General features: G+C 43.2%; 1 protein-coding gene across 4 annotated transcripts in view; it reads left to right on the top strand.

Annotated features, from left to right (window-relative positions):
* The window catches only part of slc41a2b (solute carrier family 41 member 2b), a 39,909-nt gene extending 12,703 nt beyond the window's left edge, over positions 1-27,206 (top strand). For all 4 annotated transcript variants that reach the window (XM_085385884.1, XM_085385886.1, XM_085385885.1 and 1 more), the window contains exons 9-11: positions 9,255-9,386; positions 9,801-9,949; positions 23,953-27,206. In XM_085385884.1, coding sequence (XP_085242010.1) covers positions 9,255-9,386; positions 9,801-9,949; positions 23,953-24,138 — 467 coding nt within the window. In that variant the 3' untranslated portion in view covers positions 24,139-27,206. The remainder of the gene's footprint in view (positions 1-9,254; positions 9,387-9,800; positions 9,950-23,952) is intronic.
* Positions 27,207-27,642: the final 436 nt, after the last annotated feature.

Below are 27,642 nucleotides of genomic sequence, written 5' to 3'. Positions count from 1 at the left end.
AGGTGTTGCTGATGTGCAGTCGTGTGCCCGGGGGGCATGAACAGACACGGAGGGGCTGGCTAAAGACCAGACCAAAGGTTTTAGTAACAGCTTCTTAAATCCTATTTATAAAACACACACATGAAAAATCCCACTCCTCCTTGAATCTTCCATCCTCTAATTCTTTCAGGATACAGCATTACAGTAGGGTTGGGCGATATGGTGAAATTTTCCGAGAATTTTAAGTCCAATAATCGACGATGGGCGATATATTCGTGCATGTGCAGACTTTTTGATGGGCGGAGCAATGTAATCATGCACGGACTAATTTGTGCGTTTACAACACAGAAGAAGTCCAAACATGGACAAACGAATTACCAAAACAATATAAAGTCGCCACTTTGGGATGAAGGAGGTAAACCTAAGGATGTAACCAAAGCGGTGTGCCGCTTGTGCAGATGTATAGTGCGAGCAGAGGACTCAAAAACGACTAACTTGCATGAGCATGTACGCGTCCACCATCCGAATGTTTTTGTCTGAACGTAGGCACTGCCTTTCTTTCTTTCTGTTATGAGTTTGAGTAAATGAATCGCTGCGTTTGGGCGCACTCTGAGGAGGGTGCATGTGCTCGCAGATGAAAGAGGGTGCTGTTGAAACAGCGCTATTATTCTGTTGACTGCTTCTGTTAGCGCCATCATTATTAGCAAACTTACTCATGGGCAAATAAATAAATCGCTCTTGTACCCACTGTGTGTGTGTGTGTGTGTGTGTGTGTGTGTGTGTGTGTGTGTGTGTGTGTGTGTGTGTGTGTGTGTGTGTGTGTCACATGGTTGCCATGAGTATTACATGTAGAGGCAGCACAGTGGTGCAGTGATTAGCACTGAGCTCGGTCCCACCACCTGGCTGTGGACTTTGCGTGGGTACTCCAGCTTCCTCCCACAGTCAAAGACGTACAGTTAGCAGGGTTAATATTAGTCTAGTGTCTTTATAAGACTACAGTTATAGAGAAAAACACTCAACACCCATCAGACACCATCCTCCCCATGAGCAAGCACTTTGGTGACAGTGGGAAGGAAAAACGTAATTTTAACATCGAGAAACTTCCAGCAGGCTCAGGGAGGGGCGGAGCCATCTGCTGCGACCACTCGCAGAGGTGGGACATGCTTTTTTTCCCTCTTTAATATTGGCACAAATAGAAGTAATATTTCATGTGTCAAATGTTAGTGAATCAGGTCTCTAATATTCTTCACCTGAAACGAACTCCCAGAAATACGTTTGCAACAAGTTCAGTTACAAAAATCTCCGAGTTCCCACCTCTTGCACGCAGTCCTTTGTAAATACCAGCAGTATAGTTTTTAATTACATTTATTCCTAGTTAGCTGTACCACAGCACATTAGTTAATCTGCTCCATAGTGTCTTAGTAAGGTGTACATGCTGCTAGAGCTGAACAGAACCCACCCTTTTCAGAAATGTCCATATCTGGTGTTTCTGCTCCGCTCAACTTAATATGTGCCTTCATCTTTGTTTATGAGCTGTTTCTGCACAGCTGCTACTGTAATAGCAGCTGTGCACGGTACGAGACACCCTGTGAAGTCAGTTTAGGAATAATCGTTATGGGCTTCATGTCCTCAACAATAGATTTGATAGTTACCAACTCAACTTTGTTCTTTCTGTGATGAGAGAGGAAGCGTCACATCCAGTCTGAGTGTAGCTGCTGCTCCTGGCACACCCTGGGGCTACACATGTTGTGGCTGGATGTGTGAACCATTATTAAGATAAAAAGTGAAATAAATAAATAAAAACACATAATTAAACAGACCAAACGAATTAAAATATGCCTCTTTTGATGTGGTCACGCTGAAGGCCTCGAGCCTGAGACATCAGACTCTGCAGTACATACTAACACAGGTAAGTGTAGATGGCTGCTGTTCTGAAAATTCAGTTTTAACAGATTCCTCCTGCTTCCAGAAATGAATTAACGAAGCACTGTATTCATCTCAAAAGTAAAGACACAATTGCGTGACCAAAGAGAAAGGCAGCGATCGACAGGCTGACCTGAGGAGTCCGGCCCATACATTTAAATGCAGGCGTTCCTGCAATAGCCAGCTGGGCGTCCATGCCCCACCAAGCTGCTCTCAAAGTCTGTTTGATCTGTTCCTCTTTTCATCTTATCACATTAAGATGCCTCTGCGTTTGTATGTGTAGCTTCTACCGTTGGCTTTTAAGATCACCTCTGTGATGGTTCACAGACACACTATTAAATAGTAGCTTAAAGGTGCATTACAGCTAAATATGTACCCTCATAAAGCTTTTAACCTGAGACACTGTGCTAACCAACCACAAACAGTTTCTTGGTCCAACAACTGTGTTAGAAAACACGGCGTCATTGAAGCATGGTAATAATGTTGCATGTTGTCACTCTGTGCTATAATGTAGGCTTGGATGTTATTGAATGATCACATTCCCTGAAAGCCATAATTTGGGAACTTATAACTTAGTTTACATTTTTGGCAGAGTTATAAATATGACGGCTTGGCTAACAGCAGTTCTTGCTTTTAATTTAGACCTCGAGCTCCTCCCTCAGCACATTGCTTTCATACTGGAGCAAACCTTTAGTTCTGGGTTGTGCTTTTGATTCTGTGCTGCTTTACTGAACTTATTTATGACGGACATCATTTAATGCAACCCAGAGTGTTTCGTGGCCACATCTCTGTCACAGCCTTTAGCTGGAGCTCCACTTGCTGACTGTGTTGATAAGTGGGCTGAATCAGCAGCCAGGTTCAGTAATGACCTGCTCTTCTCCACATGTAGCAAAGCGCCCTGACGAAGCACATCACAGGGTTTGAAGACTGTCCTTTGAATTAGGAGAAGAACTGTCGCTGCTACCATCAGTTTAGACTTTGGTCTTTCTGTGTTACTGTCAGCTCTTTAACCTATAACGTGCCTTGAAGCAGCTGATGTTGTGATTTAGCAGTTTTTGCAGCTGCAACTCAAACACGTGTGTGTATGCAGGTGTTTTCTTTGCTCTGGCCGCTCAGAGTAATTTAGCAGTATATAACGTAAAGTAGTGAGACAACACTTAGCAATAATTTTGTCAGGAGGGATGTGTTGCACGTATTTAGTCGCACTGAAAATGAAATTGGAAAAGACCACTACAGGGTCACCTGTGCTATGATAGAAGGTGTGGAAGTGATTTAGATTAAATGGATCTTGCCTTGTTGGTGCAGTAAAGGTTCCTGGTGGCCAAAGGGCTGCTGTGAAGGCAGACAAATGGCTCTCAGAGGAGACAAAGGCCACATCTAGAAATAATGGAAAAGCTCTCTGCTGGTGTGCTTTGGATTTTCTGTTTTTTCTGCTGTTTTTCTGACAGCGCTTTTTTCAGATCTTAATGAGCAGCAGCATTAAAGCGCATTTGATTTGACTGGAAACGAGCTGCTTAACGTGGAAGTTTGGGAACAGAGAAACTGCTTCTGTTGTTGTTTGTCTCATTTATCCCTCTCAGCTTTATAATTAATGCAGTCTTTGACCCTGGGAGCAGAGATGGAGACAAAGTGTTTCTACACAAGATGGATAACACACTGCAGAGTCTATTTGTCTTTTTCCTCTAGCTGCTCAGTTCCCAGGTGTGAACGTACGTGAATGTACGAGCAGCGGAGGGACGTGCTCGGTACACACTCCCTGGATAAACGAGGGTTACTAAAGAGCCTCCAGATGCTCATCACCATAAATAAGTTACCTAATGAGACTGGTTTAGGCAGACAGTTGGAATCCGTCTGTCTCCGGTCCTCTTCCATTTCCCCTTACCTTTCCCTCATCACATTTCCCACTGCCAGCGGGCTCAACCGCAGCTGCCAGGGCTCTGGCACCGCCACAACAACAGATAAGCTTTTAATTAAATGCCATTAATGAGAGACGTTTAAGGAGATGGAGTACGAACCTGACTCTAATTGGTTTTCTACTGAGACGTACCCCCGGCACAAAGCAGCTGTGGAACCACTGCGTGTCCGTTTGTGAGCACTGGGACTTTTTGATTTTGTTTGCACCGTTGGGAAAAGAAGCCATCTCCGATTTCAGGAATCGCAGAGCGAGTGCCTCGTGTCTTTTGGCTGATAAAAATGCACCAGCGCTCCTGTCCTAATAAAAGTACATTTGAAGAAAGGGCAGACGGAGCAGAGATGGGGAAAGCATGTGGATGTTTGATTAGCAAAGAGTGGGGGAGGGGGTGTGTAGGGCTTGGTAAGAAGGCAGGTTAAATGAAACATGGGGGAGAGAAAGCCCTCTTTTCCCACACTGACCTCCATTATTTCGTTTTAATGCTTCAGGGTTATTTCGTTCAGTTTAAGCTTAACTATCCTGATACTGCAGGTTTCAAACTGGGTTCTGACATCTTTAGTATCCAGGGAGCGTCTGACGGTTTCCTCTTGTCCGCGTTGTGCGATGCACATCGCAGGGTTTTGTCATCTTTTGTTTCTTTTGATCTGAAATGCGTTTTCAGGTGTGTGTCTTAGAGACTTTTATGTGACTTTGTGAAACGTGCAGATACATTATGCTGCATATTTTTGTACCAGACATCACTGAGAGACAGCCCAGTCTTTAATCTTTGCTTGTCATCTGGGCATATTTGCCTATTTTTCTTTCCTTCTGTTGTTTGCTTCAGGATAAGGTGTCTGCCTTTTTTACATCTAACTCCTACCAATAAGTCATCTTCTCCTTCATCTGTCAGTGTTTTTCTTTCATTATGCTTGTTCTGTATTTGTTTCATTCTGCCACTTTCTCATTTGAATAAACAATATAAATGAAACCTTGAGAAGAGAAGCCAAGATTCGCAGACCTTTGCTGCCACCACCACCACCTCCCTGCAGGCAGAGTGGCCCAGTTGAGAGCAGCACAGACCCCCTGTAGCTTCCACGAAGGTTTGCCGTGGCCCAGACATCCTCATCGCCCTCATTGCTCCTGTCAGACCAAGTGACCTAAATAAGCCAGATTGCCCTCTTAACCACCTTCAGCTAACTCTGCCCCCTGCTGAGGTGGCAAGAATGCCCTCATACCCCAAACTGTGTCGTTGAGGATGTCAGAATCAGTGCTCCATCACATCAACCATAAACGTTATGAAATGTGATCATTTAACATATTTTTGAAATACCAAATTCAGTACTAAAATGAAACTTTCAAATGTATGAAGGTTGGAAAAACACTCTTGGCAAATTGGATGCTTAAATTGTCAGCCTACACATTTCCTTCCCTCCGTCAAACTCTGTGTTAAACATATTTTATCACACCACAAAACGTGTGTTGGAACACAACCAGCCTAAAATTATTCATATAAATATAAAAGTAATTTTTAAAATGGTGAAAAATATTTATCACGTCCTCTGAATAGCTAAAGGCACGTTGGTGACGTAGGCAGATGATTGTTTGGACACAGTTGTACTCACCTGGACTGTACGCTGACCTGCTGCTGTGGTTCTTTACAACCAAACCAATTTATTAAGTCTGACGTAGTTATCCGTTTCATTTTCCAAGTGCTTCTTTCATAAGACAAAGAAGCACAGAGATGATGGAGAACCAGCCCTGCAGGACAGCGTCTCTGGCTGTGGGAGTGTTTCTAATATTCAGTCAGGCTGACAGGCTGACCTGAAGGAGGGAACACAGGTAGTGTTAGCCAAATGTTAATGCCTTGACCCAGAGTGACGGGTGGATCCTGGTAGTGGGTTCAATGTGAGTGGAGTTGCCCCCCACCTTCTTCAAATCTAACAAAAGTGGGATCAAACGTTTGTGCTGCAAAAATGTTTGTTTGTGCTGCTTTCATTTTAAAAATATTAATAAAATAATGTCCTGATGCGTGCTTAATCATCGATTCTGTTCATCTGGACATTTTCAGTGGGAGAAGATTCTCGTCACTCATCCAGTGACTTCTTCAGTCTCAGCTGACAGCCGCTTTCTCCAACCTTATAAACAGGACATGTGCAGTGAAGAGAGATCTTACATCTGTCTCCACTGGCATCCCAGTCACGGAAGCGTTGGAGGTAGTTTGTAAGAGATTACAGGATCACCCCAACCTCAGCAACAGGACCACTCTCAGCACTGATCAGTTGTGTTTGCTTTTGAAAGTGTGTCTTAATTCCACGGGTTACCCAGTTTCACCCATTGTGGCCAATTTGTGCGTGGAGGAGGTGGGAAACCGGGCTTTGTTATCGGTCACGACAGGTGTGTGATGAGCCCTTTCCTCCTTTTTAAAATGGTAGCTGCACAAACGTTTGATACCACTTTTGTTAGATTTGAAGAAGGTGGGGGGGCAACTTCACTCACATGTGTGATCACTCTGTCATTCTCACATGGTTTTGGTTTGCTGTGATAAATGCATATGAGTGTACTAGTGCTGGGTGATATGGGGGAAATCTAATATCACAATATTTTTTTAGCTATATCGCTTTTGGTGACCGAGTAGTTGTGGGAACCGACTAGTGTGCAGCGCCCTGTCGTCACCTCCAAACGTTTTCTATACAGTTCCCTTATAGCAGTCAAATAGTGCAGTCACTAATGCTGCTGGTGCTTCAGACAGAATGACAGCAGGACACAGCTTCACAGATGTGAACAGTCCCTCGAGTACGAGCCGCATACATAACTGCATCGACTGCATACACGTTAGAGCCCAGTCACTCGCTCTGTCTCTCTGTTGTTTTGGGTGTTTCACATAATATATCCACATGTTGATGAGATCTAACTTTCAGTGCAATCCAAACTCAAACTTGATCCAGCTCTTTTTCCCACAGCAGACAAAGCCAGGCCAGCTGCCCCTACTTCCTGTCTATATTTCTCCACTCTGACACGAGGTTCACATCATCTCCACATTGTACCTTTAAAGAATGGCATGGGATTGTGGCCGACGGAAACGGTGAGGACAGGAATGTGAGGGGACAGATGGCAGAGAGCGTGAACGCTCGTTGTGAAGTGATATCTGTTTACAGGCCCTGTGGGAGGGCTGCTAATGCTCCAGCGTCACCAGGCAGACAAAGAGCTTCAATAGATGGAGTTAAGTGGACATCACCCTGAGGTGGCAGCGGTGTCTAATCTAATATAGTCACTACAAAACGAATTTGGGAGGCTTAACCACGCGGCGTCGCTTCTTGTCCTTTGTATTTGGTTTCCAGCACATGATCACAGTGACCATCCGATGACATGTAGTCCTGTGAACCTTCTGAATAGCAAATACGTGAATTATTTCTGAATAAATCATCCTCCTTCCTGCCAGTTCTCACCTCCCCTGAACACTTCTTTATGTACATAACAGCAGTAGGACTTTGTTCTCTTCTGACCTGCTCTGTGTACACCTGTCTGCTAGCTGGTTCTTCGTGTCTTTGTGTAAGTTCTCCTCTGTGGTTTAGTCACCACGCTGTGGCTACAGGAACAAAAACACAAGAAATGTGTTTGTGTGTCACCTGCTGAAGGAAAGGTGATGCTGAGGCACGTGAATATAACATCAGCATGTTTGTCAGTACAGATGGTGTTTCATATTTCCATCACTGATCATCTGCTAGATGATTAAATGCATGATGAAAAAATCCAAATCTAAAGCATTTTGAAATAAAGAAGATTGGAATCATTTCACTGTCTTGGAAAACATGCAAAATGTGAACATATTGAGAGCTTTGTGATGCAAGAGCAGAAACACCAGGACTCTTTGTTCACTTTGGCAGATAGATCCAGAGGAACATGAGACAAAACTGTTCAGCGATAACCAAAGGAAACCTCACAACCCCCCCGGAGAGGTGCTACATGCTAGCAGGCAGAGCCTTGAGGAAACCGGGGTTGTGCTAGAAACAAACCGATCTGAAAACGTGAACACTGGTAACCTGCTGGTGGTGAAAGCTTTACTTTAAAATGACAGACTCTAATTACAGTATAAGTACTTAGATTTGTAGTTATTTGTTGTAGCGCTCTAAGCTAGCTCTGGCCTTGTTGTAAGTCTCTATAACATTGAAGCAAAACCAGTTTCTGCTAACTTTGGGTTGATGGTGCTGTATCTCAACATGCAGAACTAAGTTCTCAGCAATCGTTGTTCTCTACCTCCGTGATGTAAATGGACAACAGTCCACACAGAATCACAGACACCCTACATGCAGAGTTCTACGAGTTTGTTCTACATTTTTCATTTTGACCTTTCGTGGTACGTACGCAACAAATAGAGTCGACCTTTAACAGAACAGGCGTCTCCTCTCAGCTACAGACATTTTTATCTAATTCTAACAGGTCTCACTGTTCACAATCACGTTTTATTTTTGAAAATCTTGAAGTGTTAGCGAAATATGTTGCAGAGCTAATGTGTCTTAATTACCCTAAGCTATGCCCACAGGTTTCCAATGTTTAAGCACAATTAAAAATCAAGAAGCATTTAGAAAAAAAGAAGAAGAAGAAGAAGCGCCTTGTTGTCAGTTACTCATGTGCTCTACTTTGCAACCTGAGGTCACCTGTCTGTTTTTTAACAGCACTCCCTGCAGTGTCACAATGCATATCATTTCATAAAGTACATCATGCATTATCATGACTCCAGCAGTGCCTGTTGTTTTACTCTAAAGCAGCGGAATTTATGGTTTTCAGGGTTTTTATCGTTAACTCTGTTTCCCCGCGTCTTTTCCTGTGTTGTAGTTGTGCGTCTTATTTTGAAAGAAATATTTACATGTTACCATAGCGACCAGAGGGCATTAAGAAGCAGAGAGGAGGATGTTACTCTCCACGTTGTTGGCGCAGTTCAGGAGGACGCTGCTAATAAAGTTACACAGTGAATTCATCTTTATTATTATATTTACAAAATACCAGTTTTTGTCTCGGTCGTATCGTTTTATTTTGTTGTATTTATCCGCCACACCTTAAAGGCCGCAGCGTGAAAACATTGTCTGACATTAAACCGTCTGTGGAGCAACAAAGGTTGGGGAGCGCGGCTCTAAATAATATTTGGTACTGATTCTTATAGAGGACTTTTCTACCCTGGAGCACCGAAAGCACTTTATAAACATGCCTCATTCACCCATTCATACAAGCATTCACACTCTGATAGCTGCATCAGAGAACAACTTTGGATATTTGGCATGCAGACTGGAGCAGCTGGTGGTCTGCTCTACCTGAGCTACAGCCACACTTTGGGAGATATGTTAGCAGGTTTTTGAACTCTTAAATATTGATGTCTTCTCACTTAGGAAAGGTGAAAAGTAGTGTTTCGTTTCAGCTTCATGCTGTTGTTGAAGTTATGTTGATAACTGCTTTCTGTAACGTGCAGGTATTGGAGGTAACCTGGTGGCTATTCAGTCAAGCAGGATCTCCACCCACCTTCATTTCCACTGTGCTCCTGGGGAAGTTCCCAATGAGGCCAAGGGCTGCTACTACCCCTGCCGCACATTCTGTGGTACAGGTCAGTACGTACACACACACACACACACACACACACACACACACACACACACACACACACACACACACACACACACACACACACACACACTGTTTAATTGGCTTTCACGCACGTATACGTGTTTAAAGTAGGCTTGGATGTCATGTTTTATGATGGTGTCAGAATGATGATCAGGCTCAACTGAAGACTTTGAAACGAGCTTTTAGCCATTCCCCTGGCTCGTTCGTTGTGAGACCCTCTCCTGCAGGCGTAGATTAGCTCTGTGTTTGGAAGAAGCAGTGGGGGCAGCTGGTGGACTGCGTGAGCGGGTACAGTTTGTCACCAGCCTGTGTGTTTTTCATAAAGAATAGAAGAATGTATTTTGGATCCCTCACGTTCAGCTCTAATTTTTTTGTCTTGTTTGTATTTTCTCAGGCGCCAATCATCGTTCTGCACAGATGCTCTTCCTTTCGGCCATCCCCGGTCACCTGATTTTCCTCTACGCCATCCACTTCATGAAGAGTGGCCACACAACCCTGACGCCCATCTTTATGTCTGTCTACCTAGCTGCTGCTATGCTGCAGGTGAGTACACAGCCAGTGTAAAGAATTCTAGAATAATCCTTCCACATGAAGCATTTAAGCTCACTGGCTCTTTTTGCAATCCCATCTCAGACCTTAATGCTTTGTTATCAACACCAACAAAAAGGCATTGCTCAGGCTCCTCTGTGATTCCAGTTGTTTAAAGCTGTATAAAGTGACTATATGTGGTCCGACAGGCCGCTTTAGTGACAAAATATTAGGCTCACATTCATCAGTGTACAAAGGCTCTACATCAGTGCTCACCCTGTTGTCTTCAGTTTGCATCAGCAGATTTTTTGCAACATCTACAAAGTTTAAACAGAAGAAATGATAGCATGTTTTTAATCCGCTGTGTTAATTGTATTTAAGAGGGTCAGCGAAAACAGCAACACCTGTGAACCTGTGTGAAAATATTCCGAGTCAGATATAAAAGGAAGATGAGTCTGTGTCTTCCTCAACAGCAGGTGGAGATGCAGGTGTGTGAGTGTTGTGGTTTGAGGCGGTGCCTGAAGGAATCTTATTTTGTTTTGGCAGCAGGTATGATAATTATGAAGGAGCAGCTTGAATTATGATTGGCTGCTTTCACTTCTTAGGTGCATTGTGATCTGTCTTTAAGGTCTGGAATTCGAAGAATTGACTTGGCGTGTGTGCGTGCGTGTGTGTGCGTGCGTGTGTGTGCGCGTGTGCGTGTGTGTGTGTGTGTGCGCGCGTGTGTGTGTGCGCGCGTGTGTGTGTGTGTGTGTGTGTGTGTGTGTGTGTGTGTGTGTGTGTGTGTGTGTGTGTGTGTATGCGTGTGCTTGCATGTGCATGCGTGTGTGTGTGTCTCGGACTCTTGCTCTGCCCAAAGGCTTTTTGAGGCTTCCCTAAATCTTTAATGCAGACACAGAACATTAAAATGTAATCCTGGCCACTGAGGCATTGGACACTCTCCAAATCAATTAAGAGCAGAGCCACTTTAAGGATCCTTCAGTCCCAAATAGAACATCAGATGGCAGAGACGACTCTCGGGACTGCAGGAGTAAAAAGTGTTTGTATCCAGCCTTTTTCACATTGAAGTCACCAAAGAAGATGACTGATCTGTTCAAGAGCTGAATCCTGCTTTGTGTGGGTCTTTCTGCACGTCTTCATAGATGGAAGTGTTTTAGGGTACAAATGTTTATTGAAGTAAGATGCAGAAATGGCTCCCAGAAGTACGTGTGCTTTGTCACGAGGTTTCTCCTCGTGCCATATTTAATCATCATTTTACACCGTCATATGGATGGATGCTAAACTCTGTAATATTCAAGAGGAAAATGTTGAATAGTAAATTCATATGATTCAGTTTGCATTGTGTTTGCAGTGCCTGCACACGTTCGTGTCTCAGCCGTTTGAAGAAAATAAAAAAGCCACCGTGCTCCAAACAGCAGACAGACACAGCTGATGACACACTGGTAGCATGGTGGGGCATCTAGTAGAGTTAGAAAGAAGATCAGAAAAAAGGAGCTTAAAGGGACTACAGGGAGTGCAGAATTATTAGGCAAGTTGTATTTTTGAGGAATAATGTTATTATTGAACAACAACCATGTTCTCAATGAACCCAAAAAACTCATTAATATCAAAGCTGAATGTTTTTGGAAGTAGTTTTTAGTTTGTTTTTAGTTTGAGCTATTTTAGGGGGATATCTGTGTGTGCAGGTGACTATTACTGTGCATAATTATTAGGCAACTTAACAAAAAACAAATATATACCCATTTCAATGATTTATTTTTACCAGTGACACCAATATAACATCTCCACATTCACAAATATACATTTCTGACATTCAAAAACAAAACAAAAACAAATCAGCGACCAATATAGCCACCTTTCTTTGCAAGGACACTCAAAAGCCTGCCATCCATGGATTCTGTCAGTGTTTTGATCTGTTCACCATCAACATTGCGTGCAGCAGCAACCACAGCCTCCCAGACACTGTTCAGAGAGGTGTACTGTTGTCCCTCCTTGTAAATCTCACATTTGATGATGGACCACAGGTTCTCAATGGGGTTCAGATCAGGTGAACAAGGAGGCCATGTCATTAGTTTTTCTTCTTTTATACCCTTTCTTGCAGCCACACTGTGGAGTACTTGGACGCGTGTGATGGAGCATTGTCCTGCATGAAAATCATGTTTTTCTTGAAGGATGCAGACTTCTTCCTGTACCACTGCTTGAAGAAGGTGTCTTCCAGAAACTGGCAGTAGGACTGGGAGTTGAGCTTGACTCCATCCTCAACCCGAAAAGGCCCCACAAGCTCATCTTTGATGATACCAGCCCAAACCAGTACTCCACCTCCACCTTGCTGGCGTCTGAGTGGGACTGGAGCTCTCTGCCCTTTACCAATCCAGCCACGGGCCCATCCATCTGGCCCATCAAGACCCACTCTCATTTCATCAGTCCATAAAACCTTAGAAAAACCAGTCTTGAGATATTTCTTGGCCCAGTCTTGACGTTTCAGCTTGTGTGTCTTGTTCAGTGGTGGTCGTCTTTCAGCCTTTCTTACCTTGGCCATGTCTCTGAGTATTGCACACCTTGTGCTTTTGGGCACTCCAGTGATGTTGCAGCTCTGAAATATGGCCAAACTGGTGGCAAGTGGCATCTTGGCAGCTGCACGCTTGACTTTTCTCAGTTCATGGGCAGTTATTTTGCGCCTTGGTTTTTCCACACGCTTCTTGCGACCCTGTTGACTATTTTGAATGAAACGCTTGATTGTTCGATGATCACGCTTCATCATTTGCAGACCAGTGCAAATGATGCAATGCCCACCAGCAAACTCACATGTGCAAAAAAAGCGTGACACTTTAAGGTCGTAAAGGGAGCGCTGGCTACTACTGTAAAGATGCATAATATCTGATTGCATGAGGAACATTAGTTTTAACACTGTTTATGACTTGGAGTAGATCGTTTCTGCACTGGCTCTGAGAAAAAAGTAGCCTTGGTCAGTGCTCGTAAAAGACCCCGATGCACTCACTGCACATCGGAAACTGAAACCACATTACCCACACGGATACATTTCATTTGGTTTTTGCCAGTAAGTCTTTTTAAAGAAATAAATGCTCAATTCAAACTGGCTGTGCGAATACCCAGTTGAGATTCAATATGGACTTATTTTTCCCACACCTTCCAATGTCGTTCCAAATTTTCTCCTACATTCGATGCAGCGCGAGACCCCCCAAAAAAAGTGTGTAACATGGCAGAATTTGATAATGTCATTCAGTTCTACTTTAACTGTAGCAGTCTGCTTCTTTAATAGCAGTGATAAGCAGAAACTGCACATGGTACAGTTTGATAGCGTTCCATTGAAAGTGAAAGCAGAGAAAATAAGGGGAGAAATTGAAACATTCCTGCAAAATAGCCCGACTCATTGTGCTATCTCTGCCTGCTTCACAGTACAGTCACTAGTTAGGAAGGAAGAATGGGGTTGTGCATGTTTTGGCGCACGGTGATTAATAATTTTACATAAATCCATAGGGATTAAAAAAAGCCTGGAACATGGCAAGAGATGAAGCATGAAAACATAAACAAATCACACAAGACAGCACGATTTAATGTTAGCCCACAGCATATCCAGTATAAGAATGAGGCAATACTGAATAAACTAAGGCAACACGGTGCAGTCAGTGGTGGTGTGAAGGGAAAGTAGAGAGTTTGACAGATTGGGATTGGAGCAACTTTGTCTGATGAGGTTAAACAAAGTTTAATAGTGAAGCATATGCATGTCTATGATAATATTAATGGAAGCCAAGTTCCTGGATAACACAGAGGTAGTACACAGGAAAACATGAATCAATAATAACTGAGGTAACCATCTCTTACTCTGAAGACATGATCTCATTATTCCAGTGAGTGTCAGATCTTATCCAACTCAACGTAGTTTGGGCTCTCATCTGTCAGCAAGCGTTTGGTCCACAAACCAGTCAGCTTCACGCATGCATCAAAAGACAGTATGGCCAGGCTTTCTGAGGTCCGCATGACATTTTCCTATCAAGTACACCAGTATAAGTGTCAGCTCAAATGCAGTCAGGGTGTCTGTCAGGCAGTGCTCAGCAGCAGCAGGATCGTATTTTGCTAGTTTAATAGAGTAATTGCTGTGAAAGGTTGCCTAGAGGCAAAATACAGAGGAGTGTTTCTGAATGTGCTCAGTAGACAGCTCAACGCTCTCAGATGTGAAATCAGCATCATCGTCATCAAAACACCAAAACAAAGCAGATTTTATTTCCCGATTTGGCTTTGACTGCTGTGTGATGTGAGCGACAGCTGAAACGTGAATCCAAAAACAAACAAAGCCTCGATTTTTGTGATGGTAAAATCCAAGAGATTTTACAACCAGCAGCAACTTTGGGGTTGAAAGATTACGCCTGTAGAGACGTGCCGAATAGCTTCTTGAGGCTGGCTCCAAGAGTCAGTCCCTTTAGACTTCCATGTTAAAGTGTATCATAACAACTGTACTCAAGACCACTGCTTTTTAATAAATCACACTATTAAACTTTATAAATGCTTAAAGTTAGCATTGTGGCTGCTGGCACAGATAAGTTGCAAGCACCCGGCTTTATCCCCGTCCCTCTTCCCCGCTCTTTTTCTTTCCCTCTTTCTTTCTCCCGTTTCTTTTCCCCAGTCAAGTCTGTCCCGTGTTCAGCAAATGAAAATAAAATGAACAATAAAAGGTGAATCAAATAGACCAATACGGCAAGGCTGGGATGGTCCATTTGGTAAAGTAAATTTCTTTGGCTTTAGACAATAATTCTGATGGCAAAAGAACCAAACGGGACAGGCAAAAAAAAAAAAGCAAGCACCCGGCTGCTGGGTGAATGAAATTCACGTATTTTATTGTAAAATTTAGCACTGATGCCTAGGGCTGTTCGATGTAACGATATATATCGGATGACGATATACAAACATCTATCGTTTCATTTTACGCTATCGTTTGTTTCGTGGTGTCGCAAAATAAACTGTTTACAGTAATATTTTTTCATGGTTCTGATGTCACTGTAGTGGTTATATTCATTTCTTCAAGTTCTCTCTTTCTCTTATATTTAATACAACCACACTACGGATGGATAAGCGCCTGTTTTCATGCGTTGTCGTTAGCAACAACGACGGTAAAACCATCGCGTGTCCGCTTGTTTACGTTCCACATAAACCTTTCACAATAAAGTTCAAGATCCTGTTGAGACTTTTCAAAATAAACTGAATCATGTGAAAGAGGAGATTATTTACGGATGAGAAGTAAAAAAGAGCCGCCAGGTGCTAAAAAATAAACCTTAGACTCAAACGTTAGAACAGGCTTTTCCCCGCAGCACGCCGTGTAATAAATACTCACAAAGAAAACGGCGCCGTTACAACTTATGTCTAAAAATGTGTCGTTTCATGCATCGGTTAAAACACTCGACTCAGCTACATGACGCCCAGCTGGAAACACTTCACCTGCCCGAGATTCACAGAATTTACAGAAAATGTTACATTTGTGTGATTTATATCGTTATCGGACGATAGATGTCTGATATCGGGAGATGAGATTCTGGTCATATCACACAGCCCTACTAATGCTCCTCTGTGCTGGATCTATGTAGAGACTACACAAGTGGAAATGCTGTTGCCGGTTTCTGAGCAGGCTGCATCAACAGCACATACATTATAAGGGAGGTGCATATCAGGTTAGGGCATAAGGTTTTAGAAGGGTTTGTGGTTACAACGTTCCTATGGCATTGATTTGATACAGACATATAAATCTAATGTCATTTATATGTGCCTCTGTAACATGCATCCAGATCATCTCTGGATGCATGTTGCTTATCAGGCTTGCAGTAAGAGCCATGTGCCTGTTCATCTTAGCCCATATGATGCCTGACAGGAGCTTCCATGTAGGACTGAGGCAGGTTATTGGTCGGTAGTTGGAGGGGACCGGTCCCTTCTGGGGGTCCTTTGGGGATCAGGACCGTCCGACCTTCGGTTAGCCATTCCAGGTGTCTCTCGTCAACTAGCAGCTGGTTCATTTATGCTGCCAGACGCTCGTGGAGTGCAGTCAGCTTCTACAGCCAGTAAGCGTGAACCATGTCGGGCCCTGGTGCTGTCCAACTCTTCATACTGGAGACCCTTTCTTGGATATCTGCCACTGTGATGGCTACTGGACCCTGTTCAGGGAGGTCGCTGTGGTCTGCTCTTAGATCCACTAGCCACTGAGCATTGCCGTTATGGGTTGTGTCCTTCTCCCATATGGTCTTCCAGTATTGTTCTGCCTCCAGCCTTGGTGGTGCTGTTCTCTTATTGTTCCCTTGCCACTGAGAGTACACCTTGGATGGTTCTGTGGAGAACAGCTGGTTTATTCTCCTGCCTTCGATATCTCTTGTGTACCTTGCGGCTGTGAGTCGTTGCTTGGCAGTCTCAAAGGTTTCAGGTATGGACAGCTTGCTGTACTTATTAGGCACCTTCTTCATCACACCTTTCTGCAGCTCCAATAGTTGGCTAACCTCCATCCATGCTACTGTGATCTTGGCCTCTAGTCTCCTCCATGGAGGATATTGCTCCTTGTGGCTGTTCAACTCGTAGCCAAGCATCTCACTGATCTCTGCTGCTGTAGTGCAGATCAGCTGGTTAGTCTCTGTAATGGTAGCGGTAGGTAGGTCCGTAGTGCTGCATTCACATCATCTAGTAGATGATCTGTCTGTACTTCACGTAGTCTTGGAAACCGGCAACGGAGGATCCAAGTTTAACGCTTTCAGGTCAGTTCCTCTTGCAGTCAACACTTTCTTCCTTCGCTCTCGGGGCTTGGTACCTAATCTCAGGTGGGGGTGATGATACAGTGGGGCAAAAAAGTATTTAGTCAGCCACCGATTGTGCAAGTTCCCCCACTTAAAATGATGACAGAGGTCAGTAATTTGCACCAGAGCTACACTTCAACTGCGAGAGACAGAATGTGAAAAAAAAAATCCATGAATCCACATGGTAGGATTTGTAAAGAATTTATTCGTAAATTAGGGTGGAAAATAAGTATTTGGTCACCTCAAACAAGGAAAATCTCTGGCTCTCACAGACCTGTAACGTCTTCTGTAAGAAGCTTTTCTGTCCCCCACTCGTTACCTGTATGAATGGCACCTGTTTGAACTCATCATCTGTATAAAAGACACCTGTCCACAGCCTCAAACAGTCAGACTCCAAACTCCGCCATGGCCAAGACCAAAGAGCTTTCGAAGGACACCAGGAAAAGTATTGTAGACCTGCACCAGACTGGGAAGAGTGAATCTACAATAGGCAAGCAGCTTGGTGTGAAAAAATCAACTGTGGGAGCAATCATCAGAAAATGGAAGACATACAAGACCACTGATAATCTCCCTCGATCTGGGGCTCCACGCAAGATCTCATCCCGTGGGGTCAAAATGATCATGAGAACGGTGAGCAAAGATCCCAGAACCACACGGGGGGACCTGGTGAATGACCTGCAGAGAGCTGGGACCAAAGTAACAAAGGTCACCATCAGTAACACACTACAACGGCAGGGAATCAAATCCCGCAGTGCCAGACGTGTTCCGCTGCTGAAGCCAGTGCATGTCCAGGCCCGTCTGAAGTTTGCCAGAGAGCACATGGATGATACAGCAGAGGATTGGGAGAATGTCATGTGGTCAGATGAAACCAAAGTAGAACTTTTTGGTATAAACTCAACTCGTCGTGTTTGGAGGAAGAAGAATACTGAGTTGCATCCCAAGAACACCATACCTACTGTGAAGCATGGGGGTGGAAACATCATGCTATGGGGCTGTTTTTCTGCCAAGGGGACAGGACGACTGATCCGTGTTAAGGACAGAATGAATGGGGCCATGTATCGTGAGATTTTGAGCCAAAACCTCCTTCCATCAGTGAGAACTTTGAAGATGAAACGAGGCTGGGTCTTCCAACATGACAATGATCCAAAACACACCGCCCGGGCAACAAAGGAGTGGCTCCGTAAGAAGCATTTGAAAGTCCTGGAGTGGCCTAGCCAGTCTCCAGACCTCAACCCCATAGAAAATCTGTGGCGGGAGTTGAAAGTCCGTGTTGCTCGGCGACAGCCCCAAAACATCACTGCTCTCGAGAAGATCTGCATGGAGGAATGGGCCAAAATACCAGCTACTGTGTGTGCAAACCTGGTAAAGACCTATAGTAAACGTTTGACCTCTGTTATTGCCAACAAAGGTTATGTCACAAAGTATTGAGTTGTATTTTTGTTATTGACCAAATACTTATTTTCCACCCTGATTTACCAATAAATTCTTTACAAATCCTACCATGTGGATTCATGGATTTTTTTTTCACATTCTGTCTCTCACAGTTGAAGTGTACCTCTGGTGCAAATTACTGACCTCTGTCATCATTTTAGGTGGGGGAACTTGCACAATCGGTGGCTGACTAAACACTTTTTTGCCCCACTGTATCTGTCCCCAATACATATAAATATATGATCACTCCTTGCTCCAAAAGCCAAGTATGGCTAGTATTGTAATGTTGAGGTAGAACCAGCTTACTTTCAGACGTGATTTTGGCTTCCACAATTGTGAATAGAAAATCATTGTAAAAAACGTTTACTATTAAGCTCTTCTTCTTTTCTGTGGTTGTAAGTCAAGTACACTCTTGCATGGTTTCTTCCCTCCCAAAAAGCTCAAGGTCACCTATTTTTAAGTGCAGCTTGAGCAGGATGACTAGCAGGGAGGCACTGGTGAAAAAGATCAATCTCACAAGGTTGGTGTACAATAAGTGAACATGTGGAACGGTTATTAATCACTGCAGAGACAGTCATTCGGTTTGCATTCAACAGCACACAACAGTTAGCTTGGGCTCAGCTCTATGCTTTACGATAAGCTCAGTGGAGAATCACATGTAGAACATGATGCTGGTAATAAAGGTTCCAAAAATAAAAGATCTAAAGCAGCCATGCTAATTTCTGTTGCTGTGTTTCTGTTACACTCATTTGATGGAATTCAGCTACTAAAATGATATCCATGTTTCCCAAGATATGGATGTTTGAAGTTAGTCATAAAAAAGTCATCCTGACCAAAAACGTGATTTTGATTTTGACAGATCAGCAAAATTGATTTATGTTTTTAATCCTAAATGAAGACCATAAAGCTTTCTTGTACGTATGAGGTTATAAGGGTTAAAATGAGTAGACATGCACCATGCACCACGGCTGTATATCCCTACAGACCTGTGGCCAGGTGCATCATAAAGAAAGCTGATTTATGCTGAGGAGAAAATATTGAATATAAGAAATGCTCCCAGATACAATAAGCTCTCTTAAATATATCGTATTTGCCACTTAAAAAAGATCTTTCAGTGTACTTTTGTATTAAATGACTTCCCCTTTAAATCTTCTAATTCAAAACAGATGAATACAAATGAAATGCTATAATAAAATACCCAAGTCCGTGTATTCAAGTCATTCTCAAACTTAATTTTGTTATAGCCTGGAAAAAGAAAAGATTATTCAATAATGGCTCAATAAAGCAGCTTGCAATGGTCCACAAATCAAGCATTTCACTGAGCACTACTGTAGAATACAGCAAAATCCAATTATGTTTGCCCAGATGATAAATACTAGAGTATCTAATAAAGTGGCTTCAAGTGATACTGTTTGTATCACTGCAGGATTTGCAGGTTTCTTTGAGCACAGGGTTCCATATATACTGTATATATGTTGCATATTTAGCTGAGCTGCAGAGAAAAAAGGGGCTCAGAGATGTAACCATGAATAAGCAAAAAGATGTCTACGTAACAGCTCCGCGCACATATCAACAACACAGTATAACCTTACCTCTCAGAGATGATTAAACATTGATTATTTCAGAACATCTATTCATGTCAAAGTCTGGGATGTGTTCGGTGTTACGTGAAAGTCTGTTTTTGTGCTCAGTATGCTGGATGATTTGAGAAATGTGCAGGTATAAATATATGAGTGACTTTAGCACAAGTCTTTGTTGTAGTCATTACAGACCACCTTACAGTGTTTGCATGTCTTTTTATTGCCTCACCAGTATCAGAAGAAACACTTTCAGTCGTCCATACTTTCTGTCTGGTAACAAGCAACGTCCAATTATTTACAGGATTAAAGGATTTACATGAAAGATATTCAGTGATTCCAGCAGCGTCCTGAATTGTCTCTTAATCTCATAATTCCTCTGTGTTTGCAACATTACAACTCATCATAGTTCTTTGAAGCAAAGCACCAGCAACTGCACAAACTAAACATAAAGAGTCCTTCTTGGCAGACCTCCAGTCATTCAAGAGTTTCAAGGCTTGGAGACGAGTCAGTCAGTCATTGCATTTTATGCAAATGGTCCAAAATAAAAGTAAAGTCTGACATTTTTACTGAAGCAAAGACTCTCAGGTTGCACTCATACAGTTTAGTCTGTACCACGCCTTGGAAAGCTTGTATTCACTTTAGTTGGACATGAGCAGGTGTGTCCATGTAGCACAACTGAAAGCTGCTGTCAAAAACCCACAGTGCTACAAAGCACAGAGAAAGTTAAACTTACATTTTGTCCTGAGAGAGTGCTGTTATTAACAACAAGACAACCCAGTCTGGCTGAGACCTGTCAGCCTATGGAAGGAAGAGTTTTCTGCAAGCCTCCATGTTCCTTGCTTCGTTGTATGTACAGATCATACACAGGAATTTAAAATTGCAGTGCTCCCAACAAATAGTAGCTCAGTGCTCCAACATTCGGAAGAAGGGACTGCTCTCAGGGACGGGGGGGGGGGGATCATTACTCCAACCCAAGATTGAGTACCAAGCCCCAAGAACGATGGAAGGAGGAGCGTTGAGTGCAAGAGGAACTGACCTGAAAGATAGGATCATTGCGAAGGTGGAAACCTGGACCCTCTGTAGCCGGTTACCAACACTGCATCACGTACCCTCAGAAGGTCTACTTGAAGTTGTGGATGCAGCACTGTGGATGATCCCTGCTGCAACCATCACTGAGGCTAATCAGCTGATCTTGACCACGCTAGCAGTGATCAGTGAGATGCTTGGCTATAAGATGGACAGCCTTAAGGAGCAGTACCCTCCATGGAGAAGGAGACTAGAGGCCAAGATCAAGTTAGCACAGGGAAAAGTAGCCAACTATGGGAGCTGCAGAAGAAGCTGCCTAAGAAGTGCAGCAGGCTGACCTGAGGCCTTGGAAACTGCCAAGCAAAGACTCAGAGGCTTGGGCAGCCGCTCGGAGAGGTATGCTAAATAAATAGAAGGCAGCTGTACGAAACCAGCCGAGGTCTATGCCCAGCGGCAGGGGAACAATATGAGAACAGCATAATTTTTGTGTCTTTCAACTGTATTTTTATTTCAGTCACCTGTGTACGTGGACCGTCGCAGTCGAACATGGCCATCTCCAGAGATCAAACAGCTTCTTTGTGTAGACAAATCATCCCCCTTCACTCAGGCATGATTAAGGAACCAGGTACAGATGCTGTGGTCGAGACTGCTTGATGGATCGACACTCTGCTGGAGTTCCTTTTTTCATCTTTCATTTGGTTAATCGCATTTTTAAATTGGATGTGTCTCATTTGTTAAAAAACGCGGCCCCCTTTGCACACAAGCGCCTCTCCTTCCCCTCCCGCCTGAAAACCAAAGCTAAGCTGTGAACTGTAAATGATAGTGTAGTCGGCATTTTTAGATCCAGGATGGTTCAAAGGCAACAGTTTCAGCAGCTGAGAAGATGTGCTGCCCTGTCACCATGAATGAAAGACAAAGTGACAACGCCCGTGCTTGTGAATAGGTTTGAAAGCTTGTTATTTACCTGAGAGACGCTTTGCAGGGTCATGACTGAAGATTATTAGATGTGAAAGCAGGAGAACGCATTGTTTAACCGTATCAGATGTTCCATCACAGCCAAAGACAAGCAGGGCTGTCAACAGGTTATCAGAACTCATACATTAATGTTATTAAACACAAAACATCATTGTCATAACCAAACCGTCCCCCCTCTTCTGATATCATCATCCCTACTTTGCATGATGGTATCAATCAATGTCTGGAATACTTTGTTTGTCGAATGTTTTCACTGCCAACTTGGACAGCTCATTTCCTCTTAAATTATAGACCTGTCCTTATCTTTTAATAGACTTTTCTTTTCCTCTCGCCACCGTTCCACTTCATGTGTGGAAACTTGAATTATGAATAACACTCTAAGAACTCGTCTCTCGGTCTGCTGCTCTGTCCATTACTCCTCCTCGTCTTTGTTGCGGTTGCAGTTTTAAGTGTTTACGCTACTCTGCTTGGTATTTAAAGCACCTATTCATTTTCTTTCTCTTTCTTTTTAAGTATAAAGTTCTAAGGTTGCTTTTCTCTTTCTTATGAAAAAGAAAAATACTACTTGGAAAGTCAAAAGAAAGAAGGAAAAGTCAAGACTTCCCAAAATTGCCATTATCATAATTATGATTATTATCTACATTATATTGCCGTTTAGAAAGCAGCGTGTCTGAGAGTCTGGAGCTATGCAAACATGCTGCTGTGCAGTTATGTTTGCCACTTCACTCAGAGTTTGAACATTTGAGTTACGTGCTGCACTGTTTTTCACCACTGTGATAGCCAGTCCTGTCCTAATAATAAGTGTGCATGCATGTATAATTATACTTTGTATGGAGTTGTTTGACGCTGAGAAATACAAGTTAGTTATCTTAGTTTTAGACAAAAAGGAGTAACAGCACGAATCTCCAGCTTAATATCAGGTTATATATTTTGCAACACAGGCATTAAGTGTGATGCGCATCCTATTCAATTAAATATATTTATCAGTGCTGTCAATAGATTAAAAAAATTAACTAATTAATCTCACAATTTTCTGTAATTAATCGCGCTTAATCGCAATTACTTGATCAATAGCCTGGCTGTAATTACATTTTTTCAACTTTATATTTAAGCTTGTAACTGACATTTATGCAGTTACAAGATACTAATAGGGAAGTATACACTAATATATATATTAGTGCTGTCAAACTATTAAAATGTTTATGCAGACTGATCACAGGGGAACTGTGGATTAATTTGGATTAATGATTAAACATCATTTATTTTTATTCTATATTAATCACGTTTCATTTTGCATGAGCAAACAGACTCGAGAAAAAAGGGCAAACATCGCACTTAACATGTTGAACATTCATGTAAAAACTCTGTAAACATGTATCCTCTCTCTGTCTGTCTTGGGGAGGCTTCACGTGCTTGAACGAGGAACCAAAGCTGTGTAAAGGTTCTCAGTGATGTTAACAGGTCTGCAGTTTGTTCCGCGTGGCGTCAGTCGATGTGTCCGAGGTCGACTTCCTGAGGCCCCGATGCTCCGCGAGTGTCCAAGCTGGGTGAGGCGTTAGCCAAAGTGCTAGCAGCATCCTGGCTAACGTGTGCTTCGAGTCAATGTGATATTTTAAGCTGGAAGCGCTTCGGTGAAAACAGAATTCCTTCTTGCACAACGTGCAAAATACCTTATGTGGGTCGACTGTTCCCTCTTATTTTCTTAATGCTAAATTTCCCACAGACAGGGCCGAAGCGCGTTTATCATCTTCCACATCGAGTTGATTGGTGCAGCTGGCCGTCACTACACACCAGCTGCCCCGTGCGCATGTGCGCAGCTGACTCTACTTGGACAAACTGCCCGAAATGCCTTTATAGAAACATTGCAGGGATTCTGAGTCGCTCTGCACTCCAGGTGTGTTAAAAATTGTAATCCTGTTGCCCGTGATGGCGGATTAATATTAACACGTTAATTTTGACAGCACTAATATTTATATAATCACAACAACAGTTGCCTCGAGGCACTTGTATTGTAAGGTAAAGACCCCACAAGTACGTTCTAATCCTGTAATCGTAGCAAGAAAACAGAGACGTGGGTTTACCATCGTTCATATTATCCTGACAGGGATGATGGATTTTCTGCTGCATGTTTGTCTCAGTGAGCCCACCTGGGTATGCGTGTATACTTCCTGCACGCTCTCGATCAAAGCTGCCTTCTAATCCTTCTCTTCTCTTCTTCTAGGTACTCCTGTTGTTGTGTATAGCAGACTGGATGGTGCACTCAATATGGAGGAGCGGCAAAGACCCAGACAGTTTCTCCATCCCTTACCTGACGGCGCTAGGGGACTTGTTGGGCACCGCCCTGCTGGCACTCAGCTTTCACTTCCTGTGGCTCATAGGAGATCAGGACAGCGACGTGGGCGACTGAAAGCGTGCCACTTCTCCGTCTCTAATGCCCTTAAGCCTTGTTGTACTGGCGGTGCTCCCTGTTGCTGGTCAGCACATTCCTTAACTTCACATCCTCGATGAAACTTTTAATCTACACGAGGGTTTAAAAATTGTTCCTGTTTATTTCTACATGCAAACCACACCGTACTCGTTAAATTTCTGTTTTTGTGTAGCGATTGTGACCTGCATCATTTGCACCAAAGCACTGCTGGTCTTGTTCACTGGAGCAGGAAATCACCAGCCATCGCCCACAAACCTGAAGAAACCTTAACTGGTGGACTCTGCAGCCCAGCATCAGTCAGAGGCCTTCAGTGAAAAATTAAAAACATGTCTTTTATGTGGAATATATTTTGGGGATTGTGTCTGCCACCATGTCTAGTAAGATCAACAAGTGAAGCCTGACTGTTAGCAGATGAACTCGACTGCTACAGACTCGAGAACAGCTCGAGTCTGTACTGATGGTACGAAACGTTTACCTGTGTACTTTTGTTTTTATTTGTTTCATGGTTTGTGTTGGATTTCTCTGTTCTCTGCATATTTAAGGGGCGTTCCTCTCCTGTTGTACCCACGCTCTGTGCACCAATCAGCTGTGGGCTGGACATCTGGGGCCGCCTTGTGGTGTGTGGCCTTTTCAGCAAAAATGTAAGCTTCTGTGGTTTGTTTTCAGAGGGCGTCCCCGTGGATCCCACTCTTTCTGATCAGTCTTGTGGAGAGCCACTGCTGTCACTTTTTTACTTTCTGTGTTCTCAGTGTTTTGTGGATCGGGGACCAAAACGTCTGCTCAGCACTGATGTTTGTTTGAATTTAAGTTTTAAACCAAGAATCATCTTCTTAAAGATGCTTGTGTTGGAAGGTGAACAGGGGTCAAAACAGATTATGCCACATTGCTGATAGTGGACCTTTGATTAAGTCCTGACCCACAAGCTTAACAGCCACAACCTACCTGGAGCAGTGCTTGGTGGGGGTGGAGGTGTTGGTGGGTTCTGGTCTTTTCTTTTGTTACTATTCCAACACCTATACTCACAAGACTGAAGTGACAGGAAAGGATCAGGTGTTGTTTAATCTAAGATGTGCATGTTTGGTCATGTTGCAGCTGGCTACTTCCAGGGTTAATGTTTATTAAGTTACTCTGTGAGATTACCAGTAACATACCTGTTAGTCTTGGCTGAGATAACATTACATTTACCAAACATATTTAGACCTCACACCGGAAACCTGACAACTGTAAACGTCAGAAGCTCTGCATAACATTGCATACGAGCACTTGAACGCCCTGTGCAGGGACGTTCAGATGATTAGTGCATGTGCACATGCTTCATGTTTCAAACGCGTGAGCACAGACGTTACTATAATTAGCCTGCGAGTGCACAGGGACACTTTTAATGATACAGCCAGTTTTGAAGTATCAGGAGGTATGAACAGCTGGTCTGACATTCATATATTCAGGATTAATATTTAGCAGGGAGGGTATTTCTTATGTTGTACATCATCTTTACTGTCACAATGTCACGTAAACCTTGGTAACCCACAATGCCAACCACCACACAGCTCCGCCTCCCAGATCAGATCTTGTGCCTGTGTCAGTGCGCCCTCTGACCTCTGTTTGACCTCTCTTCCTCGTGTATGATCACTCTGATGCTGTTTACAATTCCACTATTTGGAACTTTCCTTCAAAGACCAGCCTGTCCCCGCAGGAACCTGGCAAATGTGGGAACATGGAGCGTTCTCATTACAAGGAGCTCTGTCACCACCGTCTCATAAACAGTGCAGACCGACACGGCGGCTACAGAGTCACAGGTTCAACTACAACAACCGTTCTCTTTGTTGGGAGCCTCACTGCTCCACCTCGGGGCGAACCCAGAGCAGCCTGAGCGTTCGTAGCACCTGTACAAAAATATGAAATACTTTCATTTGGGTGTATTTTGGGTCACTTTAAATAAAATCATCAAATTTTAGGCTAAAAAAAGAGATTTTTTTTCGTCCTGTCAATTATGACCCAGAATTAATTTCTGCTTTTTGTTTGTGAGACGAGGTTTGTGAAACAGTGGGACCACTGGCCTCCCACGGTGGATGATCACATGCTGTTTACACGATGAATCATCAGTTCTCAGACTGAACAGCAGATTTCACCTTGAAAAGATTCTTTTTTCTGAATGTATTGTTTCATTATTCAGAGAGCAGTGATTCAGCTGAGTCAGCCTGAGTGGAAATCATTCCCTGTAGCTCCTCCGGGAATGAGACGGGAGATTAAACCCACTCGTTGAAGTTATCCGATGTGCGTGTGTGAACGTAGCCAGTGGTTCTCTTTAAACCCAAAATGTGCCTCTCGAGATTTACTGGTTGACGAGGTATTTTTCACTCTGTCACACCATTAATGCAACTTTCTTTCTCCTGTATTGTAACACTGTGCAATGAGCTTCTTTTGTACTCTCAGTTTCTGAAGAGTTTCATTCCAGAACAGCATATCCACCATCCTAACTGTGGGAAACTACATGCAGATATCAGACGCGTTCTCGGATCGGGGCTGTTTTTTGGAATGAAACCCTTTGTTTAGGTTTGTGGCTCATATGGGCCACAAATGATTCAAAAATAATAAATATCCTTGATTTGAAAAGCAGTTTATTTCTGGGTGTTTTTGTTGAAGCATCATATCAAGCAGACTTCATTTTTGAAGTCAGCTTGTGTATCTTGTATGTCTGAATATGCAGAGAAGAAGAAGAAGAGGCACATGTGACATCCCCCCTTTTTAAGTGAGCGAAGCACAATTAAACAGGTTGAGCTTCTTTGCAGCTTACTCCTTTTCATCAGCATCATTGGCTGAGAGAGCAGAAAACAGAGATTCATTTATATGGTCTGCACCAGTTTAATCCCATCAAGACCATCAGGCAGGAAACCCAGCATGATCATATGTGGGTCCTTATGACAACCAAAGAAAACACAGGCAGTGTGAACGTGAGAATATTTGACAGTTACTATCTGGGTGTGCCGTGTGTCACTTCAGTTTTCCTGAAATCTCTTTAATCCTGTTTGATGATGATTAAAAGCATGATGCCAACTGTTGGGTTTCTTTTCTGTGTGACTGAAACAAAAAGTTTTTTCAGAAGCGGGAACAGAATTTCCTCGCTGGAGCCGAGAAGCGACTGTACCTCAGCGAACTGATAAGAAAACAAGCAGCTCCTGAGAAAACAGTTCCTCTAACATGATGGCAGCGAGAAATAGGATGCAGCTTGAATGTTGATTGTCACAATGCATGTATTTCTTGGAAGCAGGAGAACAGAGCATCAAAAGAAAAGGCGGGGTGGAGGGGGGGGCTGCTGATCCTCTGCGTGGCCTGAATTCAAAGTCTGGGATGTATAACTGATGGATTTCCCGTATCTCTTTGAACTTGGTGAGGAGCATCCCAGCAGTCTTCACAACTTTCCAGGATTGTCAAGTCGATTTTCTTGCCCTTCATGTGATCAAGCTCAGAAGCAGCAGATATAGA

This window comes from Rhamphochromis longiceps, linkage group LG17, assembly GCF_057381845.1.
Source record: "Rhamphochromis longiceps isolate RC_006_pf linkage group LG17, R_longiceps_female_GT1.1, whole genome shotgun sequence".
In the NCBI taxonomy this organism is placed as follows: Eukaryota; Metazoa; Chordata; class Actinopteri; order Cichliformes; family Cichlidae; genus Rhamphochromis; species Rhamphochromis longiceps.
This window is presented reverse-complemented; position numbering and strand designations above follow the sequence as displayed.